The 23,087-nt window shown below is 40.8% G+C and overlaps 1 protein-coding gene and 3 pseudogenes across 1 annotated transcript; all 4 read right to left on the bottom strand.

Moving 5' to 3' along the window:
• Nucleotides 1–1,852: 1,852 nt before the first annotated feature.
• Nucleotides 1,853–4,179, bottom strand: LOC123483523 (annotated as a pseudogene).
• A 1,363-nt stretch (nt 4,180–5,542) lies between these two features.
• LOC121574485 lies at nt 5,543–8,054 on the bottom strand (annotated as a pseudogene).
• A 5,259-nt stretch (nt 8,055–13,313) lies between these two features.
• LOC123483520 (protocadherin beta-16-like) lies at nt 13,314–16,071 on the bottom strand. The gene has a single exon (XM_045213711.1). It carries the CDS (start codon nt 15,884–15,886, stop codon nt 13,463–13,465), a length of 2,424 nt encoding a protein of 807 aa, XP_045069646.1. The 5' UTR covers nt 15,887–16,071; the 3' UTR covers nt 13,314–13,462.
• Nucleotides 16,072–17,098: 1,027 nt separating this feature from the next.
• Nucleotides 17,099–21,993, bottom strand: LOC121574200 (annotated as a pseudogene).
• Nucleotides 21,994–23,087: the final 1,094 nt, after the last annotated feature.

The raw sequence follows: 23,087 nt of genomic DNA, 5'->3' as shown, positions 1-23,087 counted from the left end.
GCCTCACGTGCCGAGAGCCTTTTAGCATCCAACCCGAGATCCTTTGCTATATTTCCGACCACAGATCCGCGTTTAATCTCCTCCAGAATAGAATAGCTCATATCTCCATTGCTCGTGTGCAGTTTTAACAGAGAAAGGAGAGTCACACAGAGTATTGAGACCGATAAAACGCTTTGTCCCATCTTCGAGGTAAGCCTACTGAAATGCTGCACAGTCTAGTTGTTCTTGATGAAAAAGTATTCAAATAAAAGAAGATAAGCTATACAGCAGTTGGCTAAATGAAGAGAAGAGACGCAGCACCTACATCCAGATTATCCAGCGAAATGATGTCTTGCAGAGGGTGTTTTCTTGCTTGGAATATTACCGTTGTGGGAGGAGAGGCTGAGGAGAGATCTATCTGTTCACGGCTGGTGTATAGCGACACACTGAGTATTTATATCAACACTGCAGTTACTGACTACAAAAAAGGGTGTGGATTTGAGGCTCAGGATGCTTAGATGCCCATTTTTCAATGTTTGACAGTTGATTAAATAAGCGATAGTCTACACTTCACACGCTTTAGGCTATATTATAGTAAACAATCAAAGTCAGAGGTAGCCTATACGGTAGATTGCTATCATAAGTCCGCATTTGAACTACAGAAGACTTCGAGAGAAGTTGGAAAACATCACAAAGAACTGCAAAAACAGCAGCAGGGTATAAACAAACAAACAAACAAACATGATACTAAATCAAACCCATAATCACTGTATAGCCTCAAGTAAATCCTCTTTTTTATAAACGGATGTATCTAGGGATGCTAGATTTAAAACTGAATAAGATTAGTTTTCTTGAAGCACCGTTACATGAAACGTTTATTAATATGTAAAATAACGAATAATCAAATGAAATAATGATTTCAATGGTCGAAAAAATCCCTGATGATGTTCCTTAGAAAAATGTAAGAACAGAAAAAAAGTTAAACTATCAATATCTTTAATGGCGCTGCATAGTCAATCTGTTGTCTGCATTGGCCATGCAGCATTTATGGTGATACGGCCTCTGCAGAAGTCAGGGCATTCATACTTCTTACGCTTCCCGGAGCAGCGCAGAGCTGTTGTGAAGGAAGTTGTCAAGGAAGTGAGTTTGTGTTTATACAGGACCTCCCGCCCCCACCTACCGTCAACCAATCATGTCAATGCGGAGCTATATGGAGCCCGCTGCATTGTTACAACATTTGGGAGTCGCACGGCTACGCCGTACAGAGCTCAATATGGCCTCTGTATGCATCCGGAGGCTCTGCTTTGCGTCACACCCTCCATACGGAGCCTCCGACCACATTTTCCGATCAAGCATAATTGTATTTTAGTCATTCCATTGCGGAAGCCTACAGAGTGGTGGGCGCTGTCCATAATAGTGGTACTGAAATACAATCGACTTCGAATAGGCGAACGGCTGCCATAGGATCTCTTAAGCCTTGCGTCGACACTACACAAAAGAAAGACAGAAAGACACTGTTGGTAAATATTTAGAGCCTGTGGCTACCCATTTCAAGTTTCACTATGTCCAGAAATTGTTTAAAGACATGAAAAAGTGGGCGCTGAATCAGAATCTTTTCATGGACAAAGTTCTTATAAGAGCGAGGAACCAAACCAATGGCAGAAAGTAAACACACTGGAACAGTTTACTACATTTATCGAATGAAATCTAGCCTAAACAAGCCTACCATGCCTCAAACGCTTATGAGCCTTAAGTGGATATTCAAACTGCACATTTCAATTTGATAACTCAGTAAATTATGTCAGGCCACTGTTATCTTGCCTCATCACAATCTTCTGCACTGTTCTGAGTAATTATACTTTCTCCAATAGGCTCAACTGGTCTCTTCATTGTAAGATCTGACAAACTTGAAGTCACTGGTATGACTGAGCCCGTTGTCAGGTATGCGTCATAATTGTAAAAACTACGGAGAGTTCCAGCTCCGTCAACTTCTGCATAGTTGGGAGGGAAATACGCACTGGGAATGGCGACTGCTCCATCAAACAACATTCTAGGCTTTCTCCTACGGCAGAACCTCACTACCAGGATGAGAATAATGAAAGTCAGGAAAAAGGTGGAAACAGAGACCAGTGCAATGATCAAATAGGAAGTTACTATGGAACTATCCTCATAAGCCATGTCTTTCAGTTCTGGAACTTCAGCCAAGTTGTCTGATATGAGTAAATATACATCACAGGTTGTAGAGAGAGAGGGTTGTCTGTTATCTTTCACTGATATAACAAGGTTCTGCTTCATACTGTCAAATTCAGAAATGTCCCGCTGTGCCTTGATCTCTCCGCTGTGGAGACCAATAGTGAAAAGTCCCGGATCAATCGATTTCACGATCTGATATGAAAGCCATGCGTTCTGTCCAGAGTCAGTATCCACACCTATCACCTATCACCTTGGAAACCAGGGACTCCACCACAGCAGCTTTGGGGACCATCTCAGTCATCAAGGAGTTCCCTGCTGGAGCAGGGTATAATATCTTGGGAGAGTTATCATTCTCATCTGTTATGAAGACACTCACAGTCACGTTACTGCTGAGTGGAGGATAACCACTGTCTCTGGCTACAACGTGGACTTTGAAGCTCCTAAACTGCTCATAATCAAATGCTCTCATAGCATGGATCACCCCTGTGTCTCCGTTAATTGATAAAAATGATGATACCGGAACACCGTTGACCTCACTGGGCAATAGAGAATAGACCACTGTGCCGTTATGTCTCCAGTCTGGGTCTCTGGCAGTAACAGAACACACAGAGGAGCCAGGCTTGTTATTTTCAGTCACATAGGAGCTGTAGGATTGTTCTTCAAACACAGTTGTGTTGTCATTCAAGTCTGACACAGATAAATGAATATTCTTTGAGGAAGATAAAGGTGGAGACCCCTTGTCAGTGATAGTTATGTTTTAATTTGATATTATCTCACAATCTAGTTCAGTAGTTGTTACCAAATAATAATCGTTTTTGATTGAGGGGTTAAGTTTGAATGGAACATTTTATTGAATGAAGCAGTGGACCTGTCTATTTCCCTCTGAATCTTCATTCTGTACATTAATGATACCCACTTCAGTGCCAGGTAACACATTCTCAGGAATAGGGGTGGTTAGAGATTGAAGAGATATCCTTGGGGCATTGTCATTGACATCTGTAATCTTGATTACTACATTGGCAAAAGACGTCAGCCCTGAGTTATCTTTAGCTTGGATACTTAATTCATGAATGGACTCCTTTTCTAAATCCATCAGTCCAGCTATCTTAATTTCACCCGTTTTGGGATTTAGTGAAAATAGTTTATTCAATTCATCTGAGATTGGACCAAATCCGTAAATCACGTCCCCGTTTAACCCCTCGTCTGCATCGGTGGCTGTCACAGTAACAACTAATAAACCTAATGGAGAATTTTCGGGCACACTGACCTTATAGTCATTCTGGCTAAACACTGGTTTATTATCCTTAGCGTCTAGAACAGTGACGTGTATAACTACAGTACCAGATCTCTGTGGAGTCCCACCGTCAACAGCAGTAAGTAATAAAGTCACATCCTGCTGTTGTTCTCTATCTAACTCTTTGTCTAACACTAACTCGCCGTATTTTGCCCCACCGGGATTAGTATGCACAGCCAAACTAAAATGGCCATTCCTTTGAAGTGTGTAGCTTTGAACAGCGTTCAGTCCTATATCTGCATCGTGAGCTTGATCAACCGAAAACCGGGAGGCTTTAACTGCTGATTCTCCAATCTCAAACTTAATAGCATCTTCCGCGAATTGTGGGGCATTATCATTAATATCTTATACCTGCAGAATTATATTATGTAATTCTAAAGGGTTCTCCAGAACCATCTAATATTTTAGGGTGCATGAAATCCTCCTGCAACAAACTGCTCTCTGTCTAATATTTCAGCGACGACCAAATCACCAGTATTCAGATTAATTTCACAATACTGCTTGCTGCTACCTTGAACATCTAAATGAGCATTCCTATACAACAGTGTTTTTCCATCCAGTCCCAGATCCTTGGCTATATTTCCAATCACAGATCCGCGTTTCATCTCCTCTGGAACAGAATAAGTCACGTCTCCATAGCTGGTGCGCAGCAGGGAAAGAAACAGAGCCAGGCAGAACATTGGTGCAGAGAACGAGGATGCCTTATATTCCATTTTCAGAGAACACAACTTATTCCAGATAGGCCAAGTGATGTGGTAAAATACAGTGCTATCCAATCAAATAAACGTTTACGACCAGTAGATACAAAATGCACCACATTAAAATGTTAAGTAGGCGACAACTCTTTACACTGCTGAAATTAGGTCTCCTCCTCCCTGTAAATTGCGAGAATGGGTGGAGAGATGGATTTCTAAGCTATTGCTGGTGAATAGCGACACTCTGTGTAGTATCATAAAACTGCAGAAACTCGTGCAAAGGTCTCACCAAATTACTTCTGCATTTTTGGTTTTATTATTCGACAGCTTGGTGGACAGGCTGTCGAATAATCAAACCAAAATGCAGGGTTCATGTCTTTTCATAGATAAAGAATATGATCGTTCTTGTCATCTAAGGCAGTTCAAAATGAATGCTTAAGAAAAAAACGGAATAGTCAAAAACGACTTGCTATAACAGGCGTTATTATTCAACAACATTAAAACCAATGACCTATTATTGAAGAACTCAACGTTAAATCCATGCAGCCATTAAAATGTAAAGTCCATTAATTGTTTTCAACATCAGTGGAACAAACATAAACAAACAAATCCCTTTTTTCTTCTAAAATATGTCACCTAGGCAACTCGATGCAGTATTACTTTACAAAGTGGAGACTGGATGAGTGCAGGGAAGAAGTGTGCTGTCCAGCCCTCACGGTGCTGAAATGGGCCTGTGTGTGTTGTAAGCTACTGACTCACAGAGAAATCGAATGGTAGATGAAGGAAATACATCCTCAAAAACTTCCAGTGATTAAAAATGGCACTGGATAACATAACTGAAAAGCCTTTTTGAAGTACACAGCAATATCCAAATATTGAAATAAAAGTATGCATTGAGATAACTTTTAATGGCCTAGTGCAGTCAAAAACGTGATTTTCCTGTCTTTTGTATATATATCCACACTATGAAGGTTGGAATAATACTGTGAAATTGTGAAAATTATGATAATGCCCTTTAAGTGTAAGAGCTGTTTGAAAAGACTGCCTGAAATTTCAGCCTGTTTTGGTGGAATGGGGTTTGGCCTGCCTGGTGACATCACCAGGCGGTAAATTAGTCAATAGACCAATACCAAAGAGAGTTCCAAACCTCTCTGCCACTATCAGCTAGTTTTCAGTTTTCCCCACCCACTCAGACCAGACAATCCTAACAAAACTCTTGCATGAGAAATGTATCTTACTAAGAAGCTATTGTTTGTAACCATTTTATTTGAAATAATCACACTAAAGGTACTTAATTGTTTAACCAGAAATTATTTGATATTGAGATAAAAACGGTTGCATTGGACCATTAAGCGTTACAAAATGGAGCAAACGAAGTATGCTAAACCTACACAACATACACAATTTTAAATTAAACTACAGGATAAACAACGAGTAAAATACAAAGTTCACAAGCAACCGATCATTTAGGATTAGGCCAAGCAGATCCATGACACACAACCACAGAGTACAATGTAGCTATAGGCCTAGGTACGTTTCTTTTAAAGCATCTGAGTTTTTCACAATGTGAAAGCTATTCAATCTCACCTCAGACTCCCCCAAGGTGTTGAACATTATTATATTTTCTCCAAAAGGTTCATTTAAATTCTTCTTCAGTGTCTGATCAGCCTGCAGCGTGCTGTCATGGTAAGATCTGACAAACCTGAAGTCACTGGTGCGTGAGCCTGTTGTCAGGTATGCCTCATAATTGTAAGAACTACGCAGTGTTCCTGTTCCGTCCACCTCTGCATAGTTGGGAGGGAAATACGCACTGGGAATGGTGACTGCTCCATCAAACAACATTCTAGGCTTTCTCCTATGGCAGAACCTCACGGACAGGATGAGAATAATGAAAGTTAGGAAAAAAGTGGAAACAGAGACCAGTGCTATTATCAAATAAGAAGTCAATTTGGAACTATCTTCATAAGCCATGTCTTTCAGTTCTGGAACTTCAGCCAAGTTGTCTGAAATAAGTAAATGTACATCACAGGTTGTAGAGAGAGAGAGGGCTGTCCGTTATCTTTCACTGATATCACAAGGTTCTGCTTCATACGGTCAGATTCAGAAATATCCCGCTGTGCCCTGATCTCTCCACTGTGGAGACCAATAGTGAAAAGTCCCGGATCAGTCGATTTCACGATCTGAAATGAAAGCCACGCGTTCTGTCCAGAGTCAACATCCACAGCTATCACCTTGGAAACCAGGGACCCCGCCAGAGCAGCTTTGGGGACCATCTCAGTCATCAAGGAGTTCCCTGCTGGAGCAGGGTATAATATCTGGGGAGAGTTATCATTCTCATCTGTTATGAAGACACTCACAGTCACGTTACTGCTGAGTGGAGGAGAACCATTGTCTCTGGCTACAACGTGGACTTTGAAGCTCCTAAACTGCTCATGATCAAATGCTCTCACAGCGTGGATCACCCCCGTGTCTCCGTTAATGGATAAAAATGATGACACCGGAACACCGTTGACCTCACTGGGCAATAGGGAATAGACTACTGTGCCGTTCTGTCTCCAGTCTGGGTCTCTGGCAGTAACAGAACACATAGAGGAGCCAGGCTTGTTATTTTCAGTCAAATAGGCACTGTAGGATTGTTCTTCAAACACAGGTGAGTTGTCATTCACGTCTGACACAGATAAATGAATAGTCTTTGAGGAGGATAAGGGTGGAGACCCCTCGTCAGTGGCAGTGATAGTTATGTTATAAACTGATACTATTTCACGGACTAATTCGATTGTTGTTACTAGAGAATAATAGTTTTTGATTGAGGGGTTTAGTTTAAAAGGAACATTTTGTTAAATTGAGCAGCGGACCTGTCTATTTCCCTCCGAGTCTTCATCCTGTACATTAATGATGCCCACCTCTGTGCCAGGTAACACATTCTCAGGGGTGGGATTGCTAAGCGATTTGATAAATATTTTTGGTGCATTGTCATTCACATCTGTGATTTCGATAATAACTTTACAATTTGAGGCTGACCCTAAACCATCTTCTGCCTGTACGCTTATTTCATAAAATGTTTCCTCTTCGAAGTCAATGGCGCCAATTACGTATATTTCTCCGGTTGTCTTGTTCATAGAAAACAGCTTCCCCGCTTTGTTACTTATACGACTGAGTTCATAGGTCACCTTGCCATTAGGTCCCTTGTCTGCATCAGTAGCCGTCACTGTACTCACTACTGTGCCTAAAGGAGAATTTTCGGGTAGACTGACCTTGTAAACGTTCTGAGTAAAAACTGGGATATTATCATTAGCATATAGGACAGTGACGTGTATGACTACAGTAGCAGATCTATGTGGAGTCCCACCATCAACCGCAGTAAGTAACAATGTCGCCTCCTGCTGTTGTTCTCGATCTAACTCCTTCTCTACTACTAACTCACTGTATTTTCCACCATCTGGGTTTGTATGAACACCTAAAACAAAATAGTCGTTTCTTTCGAGTGAATATTTTTGAACTGCGTTTTGTCCTATATCCGCATCATGAGCCTCACTCAGAAGGAAGCGCGTTCCTCTATCAGCAGACTCTTGAATTTCTAATTTAACGCATTTTTTAGAAAATATCTTTGAATTTGCACAGTGATACGATGCAATTCCAGCGGGTTCTCCAAGACAAGCTCGTATTTTAAGGTACAGGAGACCCTCGGTCCACACAGCTCCTCCCTGTCTATTGTTTCAGCCACAACCAAATATCCAGTATTCACATTAATGTCACAGTAACGTTGACGACTGCCATCCATATCCAAAACGAGCCTTGCGAGATAAAAATCTTCTTGCATCCAGCCCAAGATCTTTGGCTATATTTCCGATCAAAGATCCTCTTTTCATCTCCTCAGGAATATAATAGCTCATATCTCCATTGTTCGTGCACACCAAAAAAATAAGGAAAACCAGACCGAACTTCGAGACAGACCATGATAATCCAATGTACTCCATCTTCTCAAATGACACAAAAGTCCAACTAAGAATTGTGGTAAATATGTTGTTCAACCCTCAAAATGAAACATTTGCTCCGTTAAAATGTGTAATTTCTGACGTACACGTTTAGACTGTCTCATCGAGACTAGTTTGTCACACTGAACAGAGAATTTCTCCTCCCTTTCTATGCATAAACTGGGTGTAGTTTGTCACACTGAACAGAGCATTTCTCCTCCCTTTCTATGCATAAACTGGGTGGAGTGATGTGCCTATCACACATTATGTAGTGAACAGCGACACTTAGAGTATTTCATTGAAAACTAAAATATACTGCGTTCAATTAAACCTCATAAAACTATAAGGCCCCATGAGATTTAGGGTTGACTGTTTCCATAAAAAGTGTGAATGTGATTGCCCACTGGGAAGTAAAACATATATAGCATACAATTGGGAGTAATGTGGTATTAAAATTCAAACATTACATCAAAAATATATCTAGGTAAACTTAAGTATTAGAGGGAAAACATTTAAAATTACTGATAGGTCGAGAATGACCACTTTGCAGCTTTGCCTGTCCCACTGAAAAACATGCTTCTCTGTGGCGCTGCCCATCTGTGTGGTGCTGAAACAGTACTGGCGTAGCTTCATCAGAATTGGAACGCGATGTGATATGTATTTACAACTTCTGAATCTATTAATTTAAGTCTCTGTAATGTTCACTGAAACTGAATATATTAAAAGAATAGAAAAACTTAAATTTAGCAGAAACAGAAAAACTTGGCTTCAGCGCTGGAAAGGAGAACATGCCACATTGATATTACTGAGTAGTGGTGTGAATATGTATCCTACACTTGATTGAATTTCAGTTTAGGGGGTGTCAAATTTCGTGAACGAAGTTGCCTATATGTACCAGTAGGCTACAGACGGAATAGAATACATAGCCTGATTCTATTTCTCCCCGAAACCAAATATCAGCCTAGAAGACGCCAATGACCAATAATAAATACATTCAGGCCAATAGAAGAACAGTAGATGCAGCCAATGACCAATAAATAATAAATAAAACACGCCAATTACCAATAATAAATACATTCAGGCTAATAGAAGAACAGTAGACACTCTTCTGATGACTTAATTTTGCACCAGACTGCCATACTACATTTTTCATTGGAGTTATTTAGCAGAAGCTCTTATCCAGAGCGTCTTACATGATAAATTAAGGTTAAGTGCCTTGCTCAAGGGCACATTGACAGATGTTTCACCTAGTCGACTCGGGATTCGAACTAGCATCCTTTTGGTTACTGTCCCAACACTCTTAATACTAGAACCCAACCCATATGTTGCTGACATACTTGCTATTAAAACATAGGGTAATGCATTTCAGGCTTGCACGTTTGCTATTAGACAAACTGCAAATGAGTAATATCTCGTCTCAAAACTATGTTACCATTCTCATAAAATCCTAAATAAAGGCATCACACTAGGCACACACTGGTCAACTTTGTTTCCACGTCATTTCAGTGATATTAGGTTGAACAAATGTGGAATAGACATTGAATTGACGTCTGTGCCCAGTGGAGTGGGTTACCTCAGTCTCCTGCAGTGTTGAGAGTGATAATACTTCCTTTTAATAGTTTATCTGGGCTCGTCTTCAGTGTCTGATCAGCCTGCAGCGTGCTGTCATGTTATAATCTGTAATCTGTCATGTTATAATCTGATATTATCTCACGGTCTAGTTCACATGTATTTACCAAAGAATAATAGTTTTTGATTGAGGGGTTTAGTTTGAAAGGAACATTTCGTTGAATGGAGCAGCGGACCTGCCTATTTATCCTGTACATTAATGATGCCCACCTCTGTGCCAGGTAACACATTTTCAGGCATGGGATTGATCAGAGATGTTCGATGTATCAGCGGGGCATTGACATATGTAATTTCTACGACTATATTGGCAAAATACCTAAATCCTGAGGCATCTTTGGCTTGGATACTTATTTCATTAAATTGACTCTTTCGAAGTCCATCTGTCCAGCTAAACTGATGTCTCCCGTTTTGGGGTCAAGAAAAATTAATGTAGTAAATTCCTCTGAGATGGGGCCAAAATCGTACATAACTTCCCCATTTGCATCTGTTGCCTTCACAGTAATAACTAATTAACCTAATTGAGAATTGTCTGCCACACTGACCTTCTAGACGTCCTGGCTAAATACTGGAATATTATCATTTGCATCTAGAACAGTAACGTGTATAACTACAGTGCATACACATGATAACACAAGCACTCTACACACAAGTACACTTGGATTTTGTATTGTAGATACAGTATGTGATAGTATAGTCGTGGCCTGAGGGCACACACTTAATGTGTTGTGAAATCTGTTGTGAAATGTAATGTCATGTAATATTTTTAATTGTATATAACTGCCTTAATGTTGCTGGACCCCAGGAAGAGTAGTTGCTGCCTTGGCAGCAGCTAATGGGGATCCTTAATAAAAACAAAATACAAAATACAGTGCCAGATCTCTGTGTTGTACCACCATCAACAGCAGTAAGTAATAATGTCACCTCCTGCTGTTGTTCTCGGTATAGTTCTTTCTCTAACAGTAACTCACCATATTTTTCAGCACCATGTTTGGTATGAACAGCCAGACTAAAATGGTCGTTCCTTTGTAGTGTGTAGTTTTGAACAGCTTTCAGTCCTATATCCGATATCCTCCCCAAGTTGTGGAGCATTGTCATTAATATCTTCTACCCGAATAACTATGTTATGTAATTCTAAAGGATTCTCCAGAACCATTTCATATTTTCGAGCGCATGAAATCCTCCTACCGCAAAGCTGGTCCCTGTCCAATAGTTAAGCGACGACCAAATCACCAGTATACAGATTGATTTCACAATAGCGTTTGCTGCTCCCATCCACATCTAAGCGAGCTTTCCTATACAACAGCGTTTTGGCATCCAGACCGAGATCCTTGGCTCCTACCGAACAGAATAGGTTAAATCTCCATAACTGGTGCGCAGGAGCAGGAGAAACAAAGCCAGGCAGACCATCGAGGCAGAGAACGAGAATCCCCTGTATTCCATCTACAGAGAACACAACTTGTTCCAAATAGGCCAAATTATGTGGTAAAATACAGTACTATCCAACGAAATAAATGTTTGCGACAAGTAGATAAATGTACCACGTTAAAATGTTAAGCGACTTCTCTACACTGCAATAATGAGGTCTCCTCCCTCCCTGGAAATGTCAACAATGGGTGGAGAGGTGGATTTAAAAGCTACTGCTGGCGAATAGCGACACTACGTGTAGTTCCACAAAACTGCAGAAAATCGTGTGCAAGGCTCTCACCAATTGTATGGAGGAGAGTATGCCACGCATACGAAAACAAAACATGCGGGGGTAAATTGTTTTCATGGATTAAAAAATGTCACATCCTAATCGAAAGATATAGGCTTCTATTAATGGAAAAAGTACCCTGTCCATGTAGCCTTCAAAAGATGAATTCCATAAAATATTTCCAAAAGTCATCACTGGAAAAGGGTTATTTAAAAATCGGACATTTCTTTCTAACATATTTCACGTCTGCTGCTACCTTGCAGTTTCTGAAGCAGAGTGGAGACATACTGAGTAAAGGGACACTGTCCATGGTGCTGAAACGGGCCTATGTGTTTTATTAAGTCACATTGAAATGGGTTAATGATGGGAAAATAAAGATATATTATCAAAATGGCACTAAATCAAATGACAGAAAAAATACCAGACGAGTTCAACTGTCATAATAACATTTGCCTACAACACACAATACAGTCAGCTGCTGATCGTTTCATATTATATGCAAAATGGCAAAAAAATGCTTTTCAGTTTTTCACAATGTGAAAGCTATAAAATCTCACCTCAGGGTGTTGAACGTGATTATATTTTCTCCAAAAGGTTCATTTTGACTCCTCTTCAGTGTCTGATCAGCCTGACAAACTTGAAGTCACTGGTGCATGAGCTCTAACACAAACTCACCTTAATTCACCCCACCGGCAATGGTATGAACGACCAAACTAAAATGGTCGTTCCTCTGTAGTGTATAGCGTTGAACTGCGTTCAGTCGTATATCCGCATCGTGAGCCTGATTGACCGCAAACCGAGCACCTTTAAAGGCTGACTCACGGATCTCGAACTTAACTACTGTACATGTTCCAAGAATTGTGGGGCATTATGTAATTCTAAAGGACTCTTCAGAACCATCTCATATTTTAGGGTGCATGAAATCCTCCTACCACAAATCTACTCCCTGTCTATTATTTCAGGTACGACCAAATCACCAGTATTCAGATTGATTTAATGATACTGCCATCAACATCTAAGCGTGCTTTCCCATACAACAACCGTTTGGCATCCAGCCCTAGATCCTTGGCTATATTTCCGATCACAGATCCGCGTTTCATCTCCGAACAGAATAGGTCACATCTCCGTAGCTGGTGTGCAGGAAAAGAAACAAAGCCAGGCCGAACATCGAAGCAGAGAAAGAGAATACCTTTAATTTCCTTTTCAGTCAATAAAACATATTCCCAATGCAATGATTTGGTAGAATACAGTGCTATTCAACCAAGGAAACGTTCATAACCAGTGAAAGCAACACGTCCATAACCAGTGAAAGCAAAATCCACGAGACCTATACGAAATGTTAAACACACGACTTCTCTACACTGCTTAACTGACTAATTAGGCCTCTTCCCTGTAAATGACACATGGTGTGGAGAGGAAAACTTAAAAGCTATTGCTGGTGAATAGCGACACTTCGTGTGGTTTCATAAAACTGCAGAAAATTGCTTTCATAGTTAAATAATGTGACCTTTCATATCGACAAAGGTTTTTCAAAATGGATGACTGTATAAAAACGAGCCCCTTTGTGTTACAGCCCATACAAGTCAACATCTCAGTCGAACGATCTACTATTAATGGACAATGTAGCATGTACATGTAGCCTTCAACAGATACATTCCATTAAGTATTTCCAAATTCAATCACTGGAAAAAAGTACATAAAAAATAAGGCAATTCTTTAAAGATATTTCAAGTCCCTACACACTGCAGTTTTTGATGCAGAGTGGAGACATACTGAGGAAAATGTCCATGGTCCAGAAATGGGCCAACGTGTTTTACTAAGTCATATAGAAATGGGATCATGATGATAAAATACATATGAATACAGAGATGATCAATTATAAAAAATGCCACTAAAGAAAATGTCTGAAAAGTATTTTCGAAGTACAAGAAGAGTCCAAACGGTTGTAATAACATTATCCAACAACACACAATACAGTGAGCAACCGATAGTTTCAAAAGGTTTTTCACATGAAGCTATGAAATCTCACCTCAGACTCCGAAGTATTGAACGTTATGATATTTTCTTCAAAAGGTTCATTTGGACTCCTCTTCAGTGTCTGATCAGCCTGCAGCGTGCTGTCGTTGTAAGATCTGGCAAACTTGAAGTCACTGGTGTGTGAGCCCGTTGTCAGGTATGCGTCATAATTGTAAGAACTATGCAGCGTTCCAGCTCCGTCCACCTCTGCATAGTTGGGAGGGAAATACGCACTGGGAATGGCGACTGCTCCATCAAACAACATTCTAGGCTTTCTCCTACGGCAGAACCTCACTGCCAGGATGAGAATAATGAAAGTCAGGAAAAAGGTGGAAACAGAGACCAGTGCAATGATCAAATAGGAAGTTACTTTGGAACTATCCTCATAAGCCATGTCTTTCAGTTCTGGAACTTCAGCCAAGTTATCTGATATGAGCAAATATACATCACAGGTTGTAGAGAGAGAGGGCTGTCCATTATCTTTCACTGATATGAGAAGGTTTTGCTTCATACTGTCAGATTCAGAAATGTCCCGCTGTGCCCTGATCTCTCCGCTGTGGAGACCAATAGTGAAAAGTCCCGGATCAGTCGATTTCACGATGTGATATGAAAGCCACGCGTTCTGTCCAGAGTCAGCCTCCACAGCTATCACCTTGGAAACCAGGGACCCCGCCAGAGCAGCTTTGGGGACCATCTCAGTCATCAAGGAGTTCCCTGCTGGAGCAGGGTATAATATCTGGGGAGAGTTATCATTCTCATCTGTTATGAAGACACTCACAGCCACATTACTGCTGAGTGGAGGAGAACCATTGTCTCTGCCTACAACGTGGACTTTGAAGCTCCTAAACTGCTCATAATCAAATGCTCTCACAGCATGGATCACACCCGTGTCTCCATTGATGGATAAAAAGGATGACACCGGAACACCGTTGACCTCACTGGGCAATAGAGAATACACCACTGTACCGTTCTGTCTCCAGTCTGGGTCTCTCGCAGTAACAGAACACATCGATGAGCCAGGCTTGTTATTTTCAGTCACATAGGCGCTGTAGGATTGTTCTTCAAACACAGGTGGGTTGTCATTCACGTCTGACACAGATAAATGAATGGACTTTGAGAAGGATAAGGGTGGAGACCCCTCGTCAGTGGCAATGATAGTTAAGTTATAATCTGACATTATTTCACGGTCTAGTTCACTGGTTGTTACCAGAGAATAATAGTTTTTGATTGAGGGGTTAAGTTTGAAAGGAACGTTTTGTTGAATGGAGCAACGGACCTGTCTATTTCCCTCCGAGTCTTTATCCTGTACATTAATGATGCCCACCTCTGTGCCAGGTAACACATTCTCTGGTATTTGATTGGTCAGAGATTTAATAAATATCAAAGGTGCGTTATCGTTTATGTCAGTAATATCTATCAGCACTTTCGTGTAAGACACTAACCCAGCACCATCTTTGGCAAGGACGCGCAATTCATAAAGGGACTTTTCCTCATAATCAACAGGGCCAGTCAGTGTTAAAGACCCAATTTTACTATCAAGCTGGAATAATTTCTTCACGTTATCAGAAACTCGACCTAGATCATATGTCACCTCCCCATACGTTCCTTCATCTGCATCCGTGGCGCTCACTGTAGCAATCACTGTACCTAATGGAGAATTTTCAGGCAAACTGACCCTGTACACGTCCTGGGTAAATACTGGAATATTATCGTTAGCATCAAACACAGTGACGTGTATAACTACACTACCAGATCTCTGTGGAGTTCCACCATCAACCGCCGTAAGTAACAATGTCACCTCCTGCTGTTGTTCTCGATCTAACTCATTTTCTAATACCAACTCACTATATTTTCCTCCATCTCGGTTAGTATGAACATTCAAAACAAAATGGCCATTTCTTTGCAAAGAATAGCTTTGAACGGCATTTTGCCCTATATCTGCATCCTGGGCCTCGTTGATGGGAAAGCGTTCACCTTTATCAGCCGACTCCCTAATTTCCAAATTGATAACATCATCTGCAAACTGGGGTGAATTGTCGTTAACATCCTGAATTTGAAGCGTTATGCGATGCAATTCTAAAGGATTTTCGAGAACCATTTCATATGTTAATCCACAAGATAACGCCAGACCACAAAGCTGCTCCCGATCAATTCTTTCAGCTACAACAAGAGCTCCGGTATTCAGGTTAATGTCACAATGGCGTTTAGTTCCATCCTCCTCTAAACGAGCTTTTCGAGCCGAAAGTCTCTTAGCATCCAGCCCCAGATCCTTGGCTATATTTCCTATCACAGATCCGCGTTTCATCTCCTCTGGAACAGAATAGCTCACGTCTCCATTGGTGATGCGCATGAGGCAAAGACAATAAAACAGATGGAAAACAAACGCATGAACCTTAAAGCCAATGTAGCCCATCTTCGATGTCTAATACCAATGAACTCCAATTGAGAAATTAGGGTTGTCGAAAAATTATCCTACTATAAAGCACAATAAAACCAATAGCCAAGCGGAAGAAAGGTAATATGTCTGACTGCTTTTCACTGTGATGCGGCAGCCTGGGTGTACTCGCCCTTTGTAGGCTACTACTGTAGTAGGTGGAGATATCCTAAGGCTACATAATTGTCCTTAGCTAGTGGACAGCGACATCCTGAGTCCACCAGGAAAACAGCAGTTTCAATGCTCAAGCCTACATTGTTTGCCAAATGTTCCTTCTTAGAAGACCACCTAGATGGTATCCTCCCAACGTTGATGACTACCACCATAAAAAAATAAGGGAGATGCAATTTAATCGTGACATGATCGTGCATGAGAAGACATTGCTGATGGACGTAAGTTAAAAGGAAAAACTTAAGCCTACATTGACACAGTTCACAATAAGACATACTTAGGCCTATAGCACAACCTTAGCAAGACTATTTCAGGTTGATAAAATATTTCAACCGCCCTCATGAAAATTGTCGATGTCAACCAATGCTTATAATTTCGTTTTCTGTATTGGTTTCCTGACCATTTGACTCAGACTGGTCGATAGGTTGGTTGGACGTCAGTAGCTAAAGGGAAAATGTCACCTTGCTGTCCAGTGCTGAAACGTAGCCTACATCAAGAACAACAGAGTTGGCAATACACAACGGTCAAAGGGAACAAACATCCCGAGTCGAGAACATGCTTTATGGTGAATGAAAAAAGTCCTAACAACAAAATACGGGTCAATATAGGTTATTTAAAACTAAGAGTGATTCCACTTAAAAAGTAAACCTTGTTTTCCTATTTCCATCAAGCTTAGGCTACTCGTCAACTAAATCAGAAAATCAGTCAAGTGATGAATCAAGTTACCATCACAGGCACAAAATAAAAGCAAACCAAACTGTATTGTCTGTAAAATTGTGAATGTAGTATAAAATAATAGCCCAAACCAACAATTAGCAACCACTTCAGTCAAATCAACCCCTAGCGAATAGCCTAACTAGTTGCTGAGATGAGGGTACACTAATCATACACAGAGTAAAAACAGGAACTTTGAAACACCACGACTCATGCCAAACAATGCGTGGAGAAATTCCACATTTAGCCTAACAACAAGACATAATCTAAACCAAAACCAAAAACACAACAAGTGATAGGCCTGTATCAAATTAGTAAAATATTACCTCGTGCGCCTCTCCTGCAGTGTTGAGAGTGATGATACTCCCTTCTAATAACTTATTTGAGTTCCTCTGCAGTGTAAGACCAGCAGGCAACGTGCTGTCATTGTAAGATCTGACAAATTTGAAGTCACTGGTGCGTGAGCCCGTTGGTATGCCTCATAATTGTAAGAACTGTGTAGTTTTCCGTATCCGTCCACCTCTGCATAGTTGGGAGGGAAATACGCACTGGGAATGGTGACTGCTCCATCAAACAACATTCTAGGCTTTCTCCTACGACAGAACCTCACGGCCACGATTAGAATAATGAAAGTCAGGAAAATGTGGAAACAGAGACCAGTGCAGTGATCAAATAGGAAGTTCGTTTGGAACTATCCTCATAAACCATGTCTTTCAGTTCTGGAACTTCAGCCAAGTTGTCTGTTATGAGTAACTATACATCACAGGTTGTAGAGAGAGAGAGTGGTGTCCGTTATCATTCACTGATTCAGGATTCAGAAATGTCCCGCTGTGCCCTGATTTCTCCGCTGTGGAGACAAATAGTGAAAAGTCCCGGATCAATCGATTTCATGATCTGATATGAAAGCCACGCGTTCTGTCCAGAGTCAGCATCCACAGCTATCACCTTGGAAACCAGGGACCCCGCCAGAGCAGCTTTGGGGACCATCTCAGTCATCAAGGAGTTCCCTGCTGGAGCAGGGTATAATATCTGGGGAGAGTTATCATTTGAAGACACTCACAGTCACGTTACTGCTGAGTGGAGGAGAACCATTGTCTCTGGCTAAAACGAGGACTTTGAAGCTCCTAAACTGCTCATAATCAAATGCTCTCACAGCATGGATCACCCCCGTGTCTCCATTGATGGACACAAATGATGACACCTGAACCCCGTTGACCTCACTGGGAAATAGAGAATATACCACTGTACCGTTTTGTCTCCAGTCTGGGTCTCTGGCAGTAATAGAACACATAGAGGAGGCACGCTTGTTATTTTCAGTCACATAGGCGCTGTAGGATTATTCTTCAAACACAGGTGGGTTGTCATTTATATATCAGAAATGTGGAAACTCAACATAACACTTGAAGACAAGGACGGCGTTCCTTCATCGGTTGCTATTACGGTGACATTCTATTCAGTTATTTGCTCCCGATCCAGGAGGGCGCTGCTTTTTTTTTTTTTTTAGTTTTTAATTGAGGATTGGAGTTTAAAAGGTAGGTTTTCCGCAATGAAGCACTTCAGTCTGCTGTTGTCTCCATGGTCCTGATCCTTAACATTAATAACAGCAATTTCAGTGCCTGCTGGATCGTTCTCTGGAATCGGATTGGTTACTGATTTTACAGTTATTGTAGGTGCATTGTCATTTCTGTCAGATATTTCTACAAGGACTTTGCAGTTTCCGGCCTGACCCCCGCCATCCTCTGCCTGAATCTCCACTTCATAAGACGAGGCCTTTTCGTGGTCAAGCTCGCCTATTACTGCAATCTCCCCATTGTTTTGGTCAATGTGGAATAAACCCTTGCTGTTTTCAGACACATGATTAATGTAATACGCTATTTGACCATTTGCACCCTCATCTTTATCAGTTGCGCTAACCTTGACTACGTATGTGCCTGGATATTAATTTTCAATCACGGTAACTTTATAAAGAGTTTGTGTGAAAACAGGGGCGTTATCATTAACATATTTCACGACAACCTGAATGACCGCTGAGGTTTACCCCCATCAATTGCCGACAGTGTTAGAGAATGCTCCCCTTCTTTCTCTCGGTCTAGGTTATTTTTCAAAACAAGTTCCACATACCTTTCTTTACTGCCTTTTGATTTCAACACAAAGTACTCATTATGACCAAGAACATAATTTTGAACTGAATTCACTCTTACATCTAAGTCTCGAGCCGAGGCTATTTGAAATCGACTACCTGTTGGAGCGGTCTCGCTTATTTCCAATTTGATTAAAACCTTTGGGGAAATGGGAGGGTTATCATTAATGTCCTGTATTTCCACCACGATATTATGCAGTTCCAAAGGGTTCTCCAAGATGAACTCAAAATGCAAGAGACAGGGTGAGGTGGTTCCACAAAACATCTCCCTGTCGATTCTCTCGAGAACAATGAGATCTCCGGAGTCCAAGTCTACTCCACAGTACAGTTTCTCTCCCTGGAAATCAACTCGGGCTTTCCGAACCCTCAGTCACCTAACATCCAAACGAAGGTCACTACTCAAGCTCCCGATTACATGTTTTTTCTTTGTCTCCTCGGGAACAGAATATCGAATGTCCGCAACAGAGGCCTGAATTATAGCAAGCAAAATCACAGTACACTACATATGCCATTTAGATCTGCACGATGTAGTAAATATCGACATCTTCACTTAATCCAATGGCAATGGCAGAAAAATAAATACAAATATGTCAATAAGCACAATATCGACGATGAATCGTACAGACACCAGTACAGCACGTTATGCTCCGCAATGCAGGCAATGGCCGAGTGGATACATCCTGCTCATATAGCTAAAAACGAAATGGGAGTGTTTAAAGGCTCAATATCATAGAGTTGGTGAGGAGTGACGCCATGAGGCTAAAGGAAATAACACAGGAGCGATTAGTGTAGGGCCTACCTACAATCTCGGACTATACAGGGTGAATACAACTGAATAGTCGTCGTGAAATAATACCAATAGAGAGGCCATATTTAATTCACTTTGAGGGGGTTTTACAATCTGACGTTTAAATGTAAGAAACGGGAGTAACCATTTGGAGTACCAATGTCGTAGATTAGTCTGCCCTAGCCGTATCTTGTATAAGACTCCACTCTCAGTGCAGTAGAGCAATAACGATTTCAGCACCATGGACAGCGGTGACTACCGTATAAAGGGGAAAGAAAGGAAGGGTTGACCCAAGCAACATAGGGAGCAGTGAAATGTTCAACATATTGCTAAAGAAAAAAACATAGCTACATAGAAAGCATTAACAAAAACATAACAACATTAGCTATAAGTACGACATGAAAGCAAGTTTTTTTTAAAGAGCAACCCAATTCCTTTACAACATTAGTACATTTTGTATACTTTGTGTACATGCAGGGCTCCCTTGCAAAAGAGGTATTGGTCTCAATGGGATTTCCCTGTTAAAATAAAGTTTACATAAAAACGGAAAATGTATGGTAGTTTGGGTACTGGATGCTGATTGGCAGAAAACAGTTATATATCAACAATTATAAACTGGGTGGTTCGAGCCCTGAATGCTGATTGGCTGACAGCCGTGTTATATCAGATCGTATACCACGGGTATGACAAAACATTTATTTTTACTGCTCTAATTAACTTGGTAACCAGTTAAACAACAGCCCTTAGCTGTGGTATATTGGCTATATACCACACCTCTTCGTGGCTTATTGCTTAAATATACCACGGTATGAAGAAAAAATAATTGTTTACTTTTCTAATTACATTGGTAACCAGTTTATAATAGCAATAAGGCACCTCGGACGTTTGTGGTACAGTTGAAGTCGGAAGTTTACATACACTTAAATTCAGAGCTGAAGTGCAGGCAATTCCCCATTGACAAACCCAGTCAGGGCCTTTCAGGGCACCGCTATTCACAATACTAGTTTAAAGCGTAAATCTTGATGGTCATAACACTATTATTTTGAAGAGTAACAATTCCTGTAATAGCTGAATCCAAATTCTGTTTTTGGTTGAGCTCCAAGGGTAAGTTGACACAATAAAGAAAGCACGAATCAATCTCCATATCAGATGTTGTGTGGCCTTGTGATACAAACAAATCATTACTGTGAGTAACCCATCACTTTATGCATATTTTGGTGAATGCAATAACAGACTGGAATGAGGGTTTCCTACCTGTATAGCTTTTATCATGTCCTCTGAAACTGTGGCCACACAAGGAGCAAAGGTCTGTATAACTGTTGTCTTACTAGAACAGAAACCATTATACAGAATGACCAAACATGCAAGACAGTGCAGAGACTTATGGTTGTGTATTGGAATAGCACAACATACTTTGTTTTGCACACAGTGCAATGTTAAAAGATGCATGCACCTACACTCTTAGAAAAAAAGGTGCAATCTAGAAACATTTTGATTCCACGTAGAACCCTTTTTGATTCCAGGTAGAACCCTTTTGGGTTCCATGTAGAACCCTGTGTGGAAAGGGTTCCACATGGAACCCAAAAGGGTTCTACCTGGAACCAAAAAGAGTTATCCTATGGGGACAGCTAAATAACCCTTTTTGAAGCCTTTTTTCTAAGAGTGTTGTGTGCATGATCACCCAGGCCAGTACATAATACCAGTAGTCTAGGGCGGGCTGCTATATCGTTTGTCAAATAAACCTTCATAATTCGAGATGGTCGTGTTTCCGTGTTTCATGCAAAAGCCATATTTCATGTCGGCCTAGGCCTATTCTGGAATATATCGATAGAGGGGTCACAGTGGGGGTTGGGGCAATCGATATCTCTAGTTTTGTGTGATTTTAACATGGATTGTTTTCTTGTGACGTTCATGATGACAAAAAGTTAGGCCTATGCTAGTCAGTCATCACCAAAGAAAGTAAATCCCAATCATCATATAATCAATCAGCAGAACAGCTGAAGTACTGGGCTAACAACAACATTCTTTGTTTATTTTCATGTTGTTGTATTGGCCTAGATTAGAAGATGTGCGTTTCAAGTTGTCAACATACTATGGACAACACTTTATCTGCTGTTTGGAAGCTAGCTACTAATTCGACTACATCCGCTGAACAAAATTAGACGATACGAACAATTACTGTTAATAAATGCTCTTTTAAATAACTACGTTTGCATGTGCCGATATACAGCCATAAAGCCGTATAAAACAAAGCTTTACCTTCTCACAAGTCATTCAGGCAAGATATTCCTGCTTGGAGTGCAGCGTGGCGCTGTTGACCGCGGCATGAAAAAAGTTCCGTCTGACGCTTCATTCTGGGAGCATTTGTTTTCGTCACTCCAAAGGTAGTCTCGGCAGTGAGAAGAGGTATGCTTTGATTAGAGTTATAGTTATGGCGTGTTTATGTTAAGTGGAAAAATGCTGTTGAATTGATGGGGTAACATGGGTTGGTGCATATATGGTAAGACATGGACAACAAAATAAACACCTCTCTCTTTTTCTCTCGCACACGTGCACGCACACACACACACACACACACACACACACACACAGAGAGAATCAGCAGCACTGATAGTAAACACTCCCAATTGCATGATACATGAGGTTGCATATCATCTAATTTCAACTTGTTAGCGAACACACACGCTCTGCCACATTTCAGCTAATTGACTGCAAAATGAAAATCCCAACAAGTCGATGATGGAATGTTTCAAAAATACTCTGACACCTAACCAGTCTCTGACTTCAGCGCTGATGTCTTTGGCCTCTCCCCATATGAATAGATTGTTTGACAGATAAAAGCATAGCGCAGTGAATTTGACTGAACGCCATCTTCCTCCTTAGCCTTGGCATAGCAGCTGGTGCCACTGGAAGGCTTTACTCCTCCATCAGTCTTAAACAACACACCCAAGATATCTAGAGGAGCCTGTTTTAAAGGATGCTTTCTAGAGTGACCTGTTTTAAAGGATGCTCTTGTCCCTTAAAACAGGACACTTTAGGTATCTTGGTTGTGTTTGTTCAAGGACAAACTGCTGCTGATGTGTGGTGGTGCATTATAAATTGCCTTACAGTGAGGTTGTCCTCTTGGATTATATTAATTTGCCCTGGGGATTGATTCAGTGGGGTTGAGAGAGGTCAATATCAGGAGTGGTGGAAAAAGTACTCGATTGTCATACTTGATTAAAAGTAAAGATTCTTTAATAGAAAATGACTCAAGTAAAAGAGAAAGTCACCCAGTAAAATACAACTTGAGTAAAAGTCTAAAATTATCTGGTTTTAAATGTACTTAAGTACCGTGGGAGGAAAAAGTACTCAACTGTCATACTTGA

This window comes from Coregonus clupeaformis, unplaced genomic scaffold (assembly GCF_020615455.1).
Source record: "Coregonus clupeaformis isolate EN_2021a unplaced genomic scaffold, ASM2061545v1 scaf0144, whole genome shotgun sequence".
Taxonomy (NCBI): domain Eukaryota; kingdom Metazoa; phylum Chordata; class Actinopteri; order Salmoniformes; family Salmonidae; genus Coregonus; species Coregonus clupeaformis.
This window is presented reverse-complemented; position numbering and strand designations above follow the sequence as displayed.

Excerpts from the sequence above, each read along its gene's own strand:
- LOC123483520 (XM_045213711.1), bottom strand. The coding sequence starts at position 15,886 with ATGGGCTACATTGGCTTTAAGGTTCATGCGTTTGTTTTCCATCTGTTT.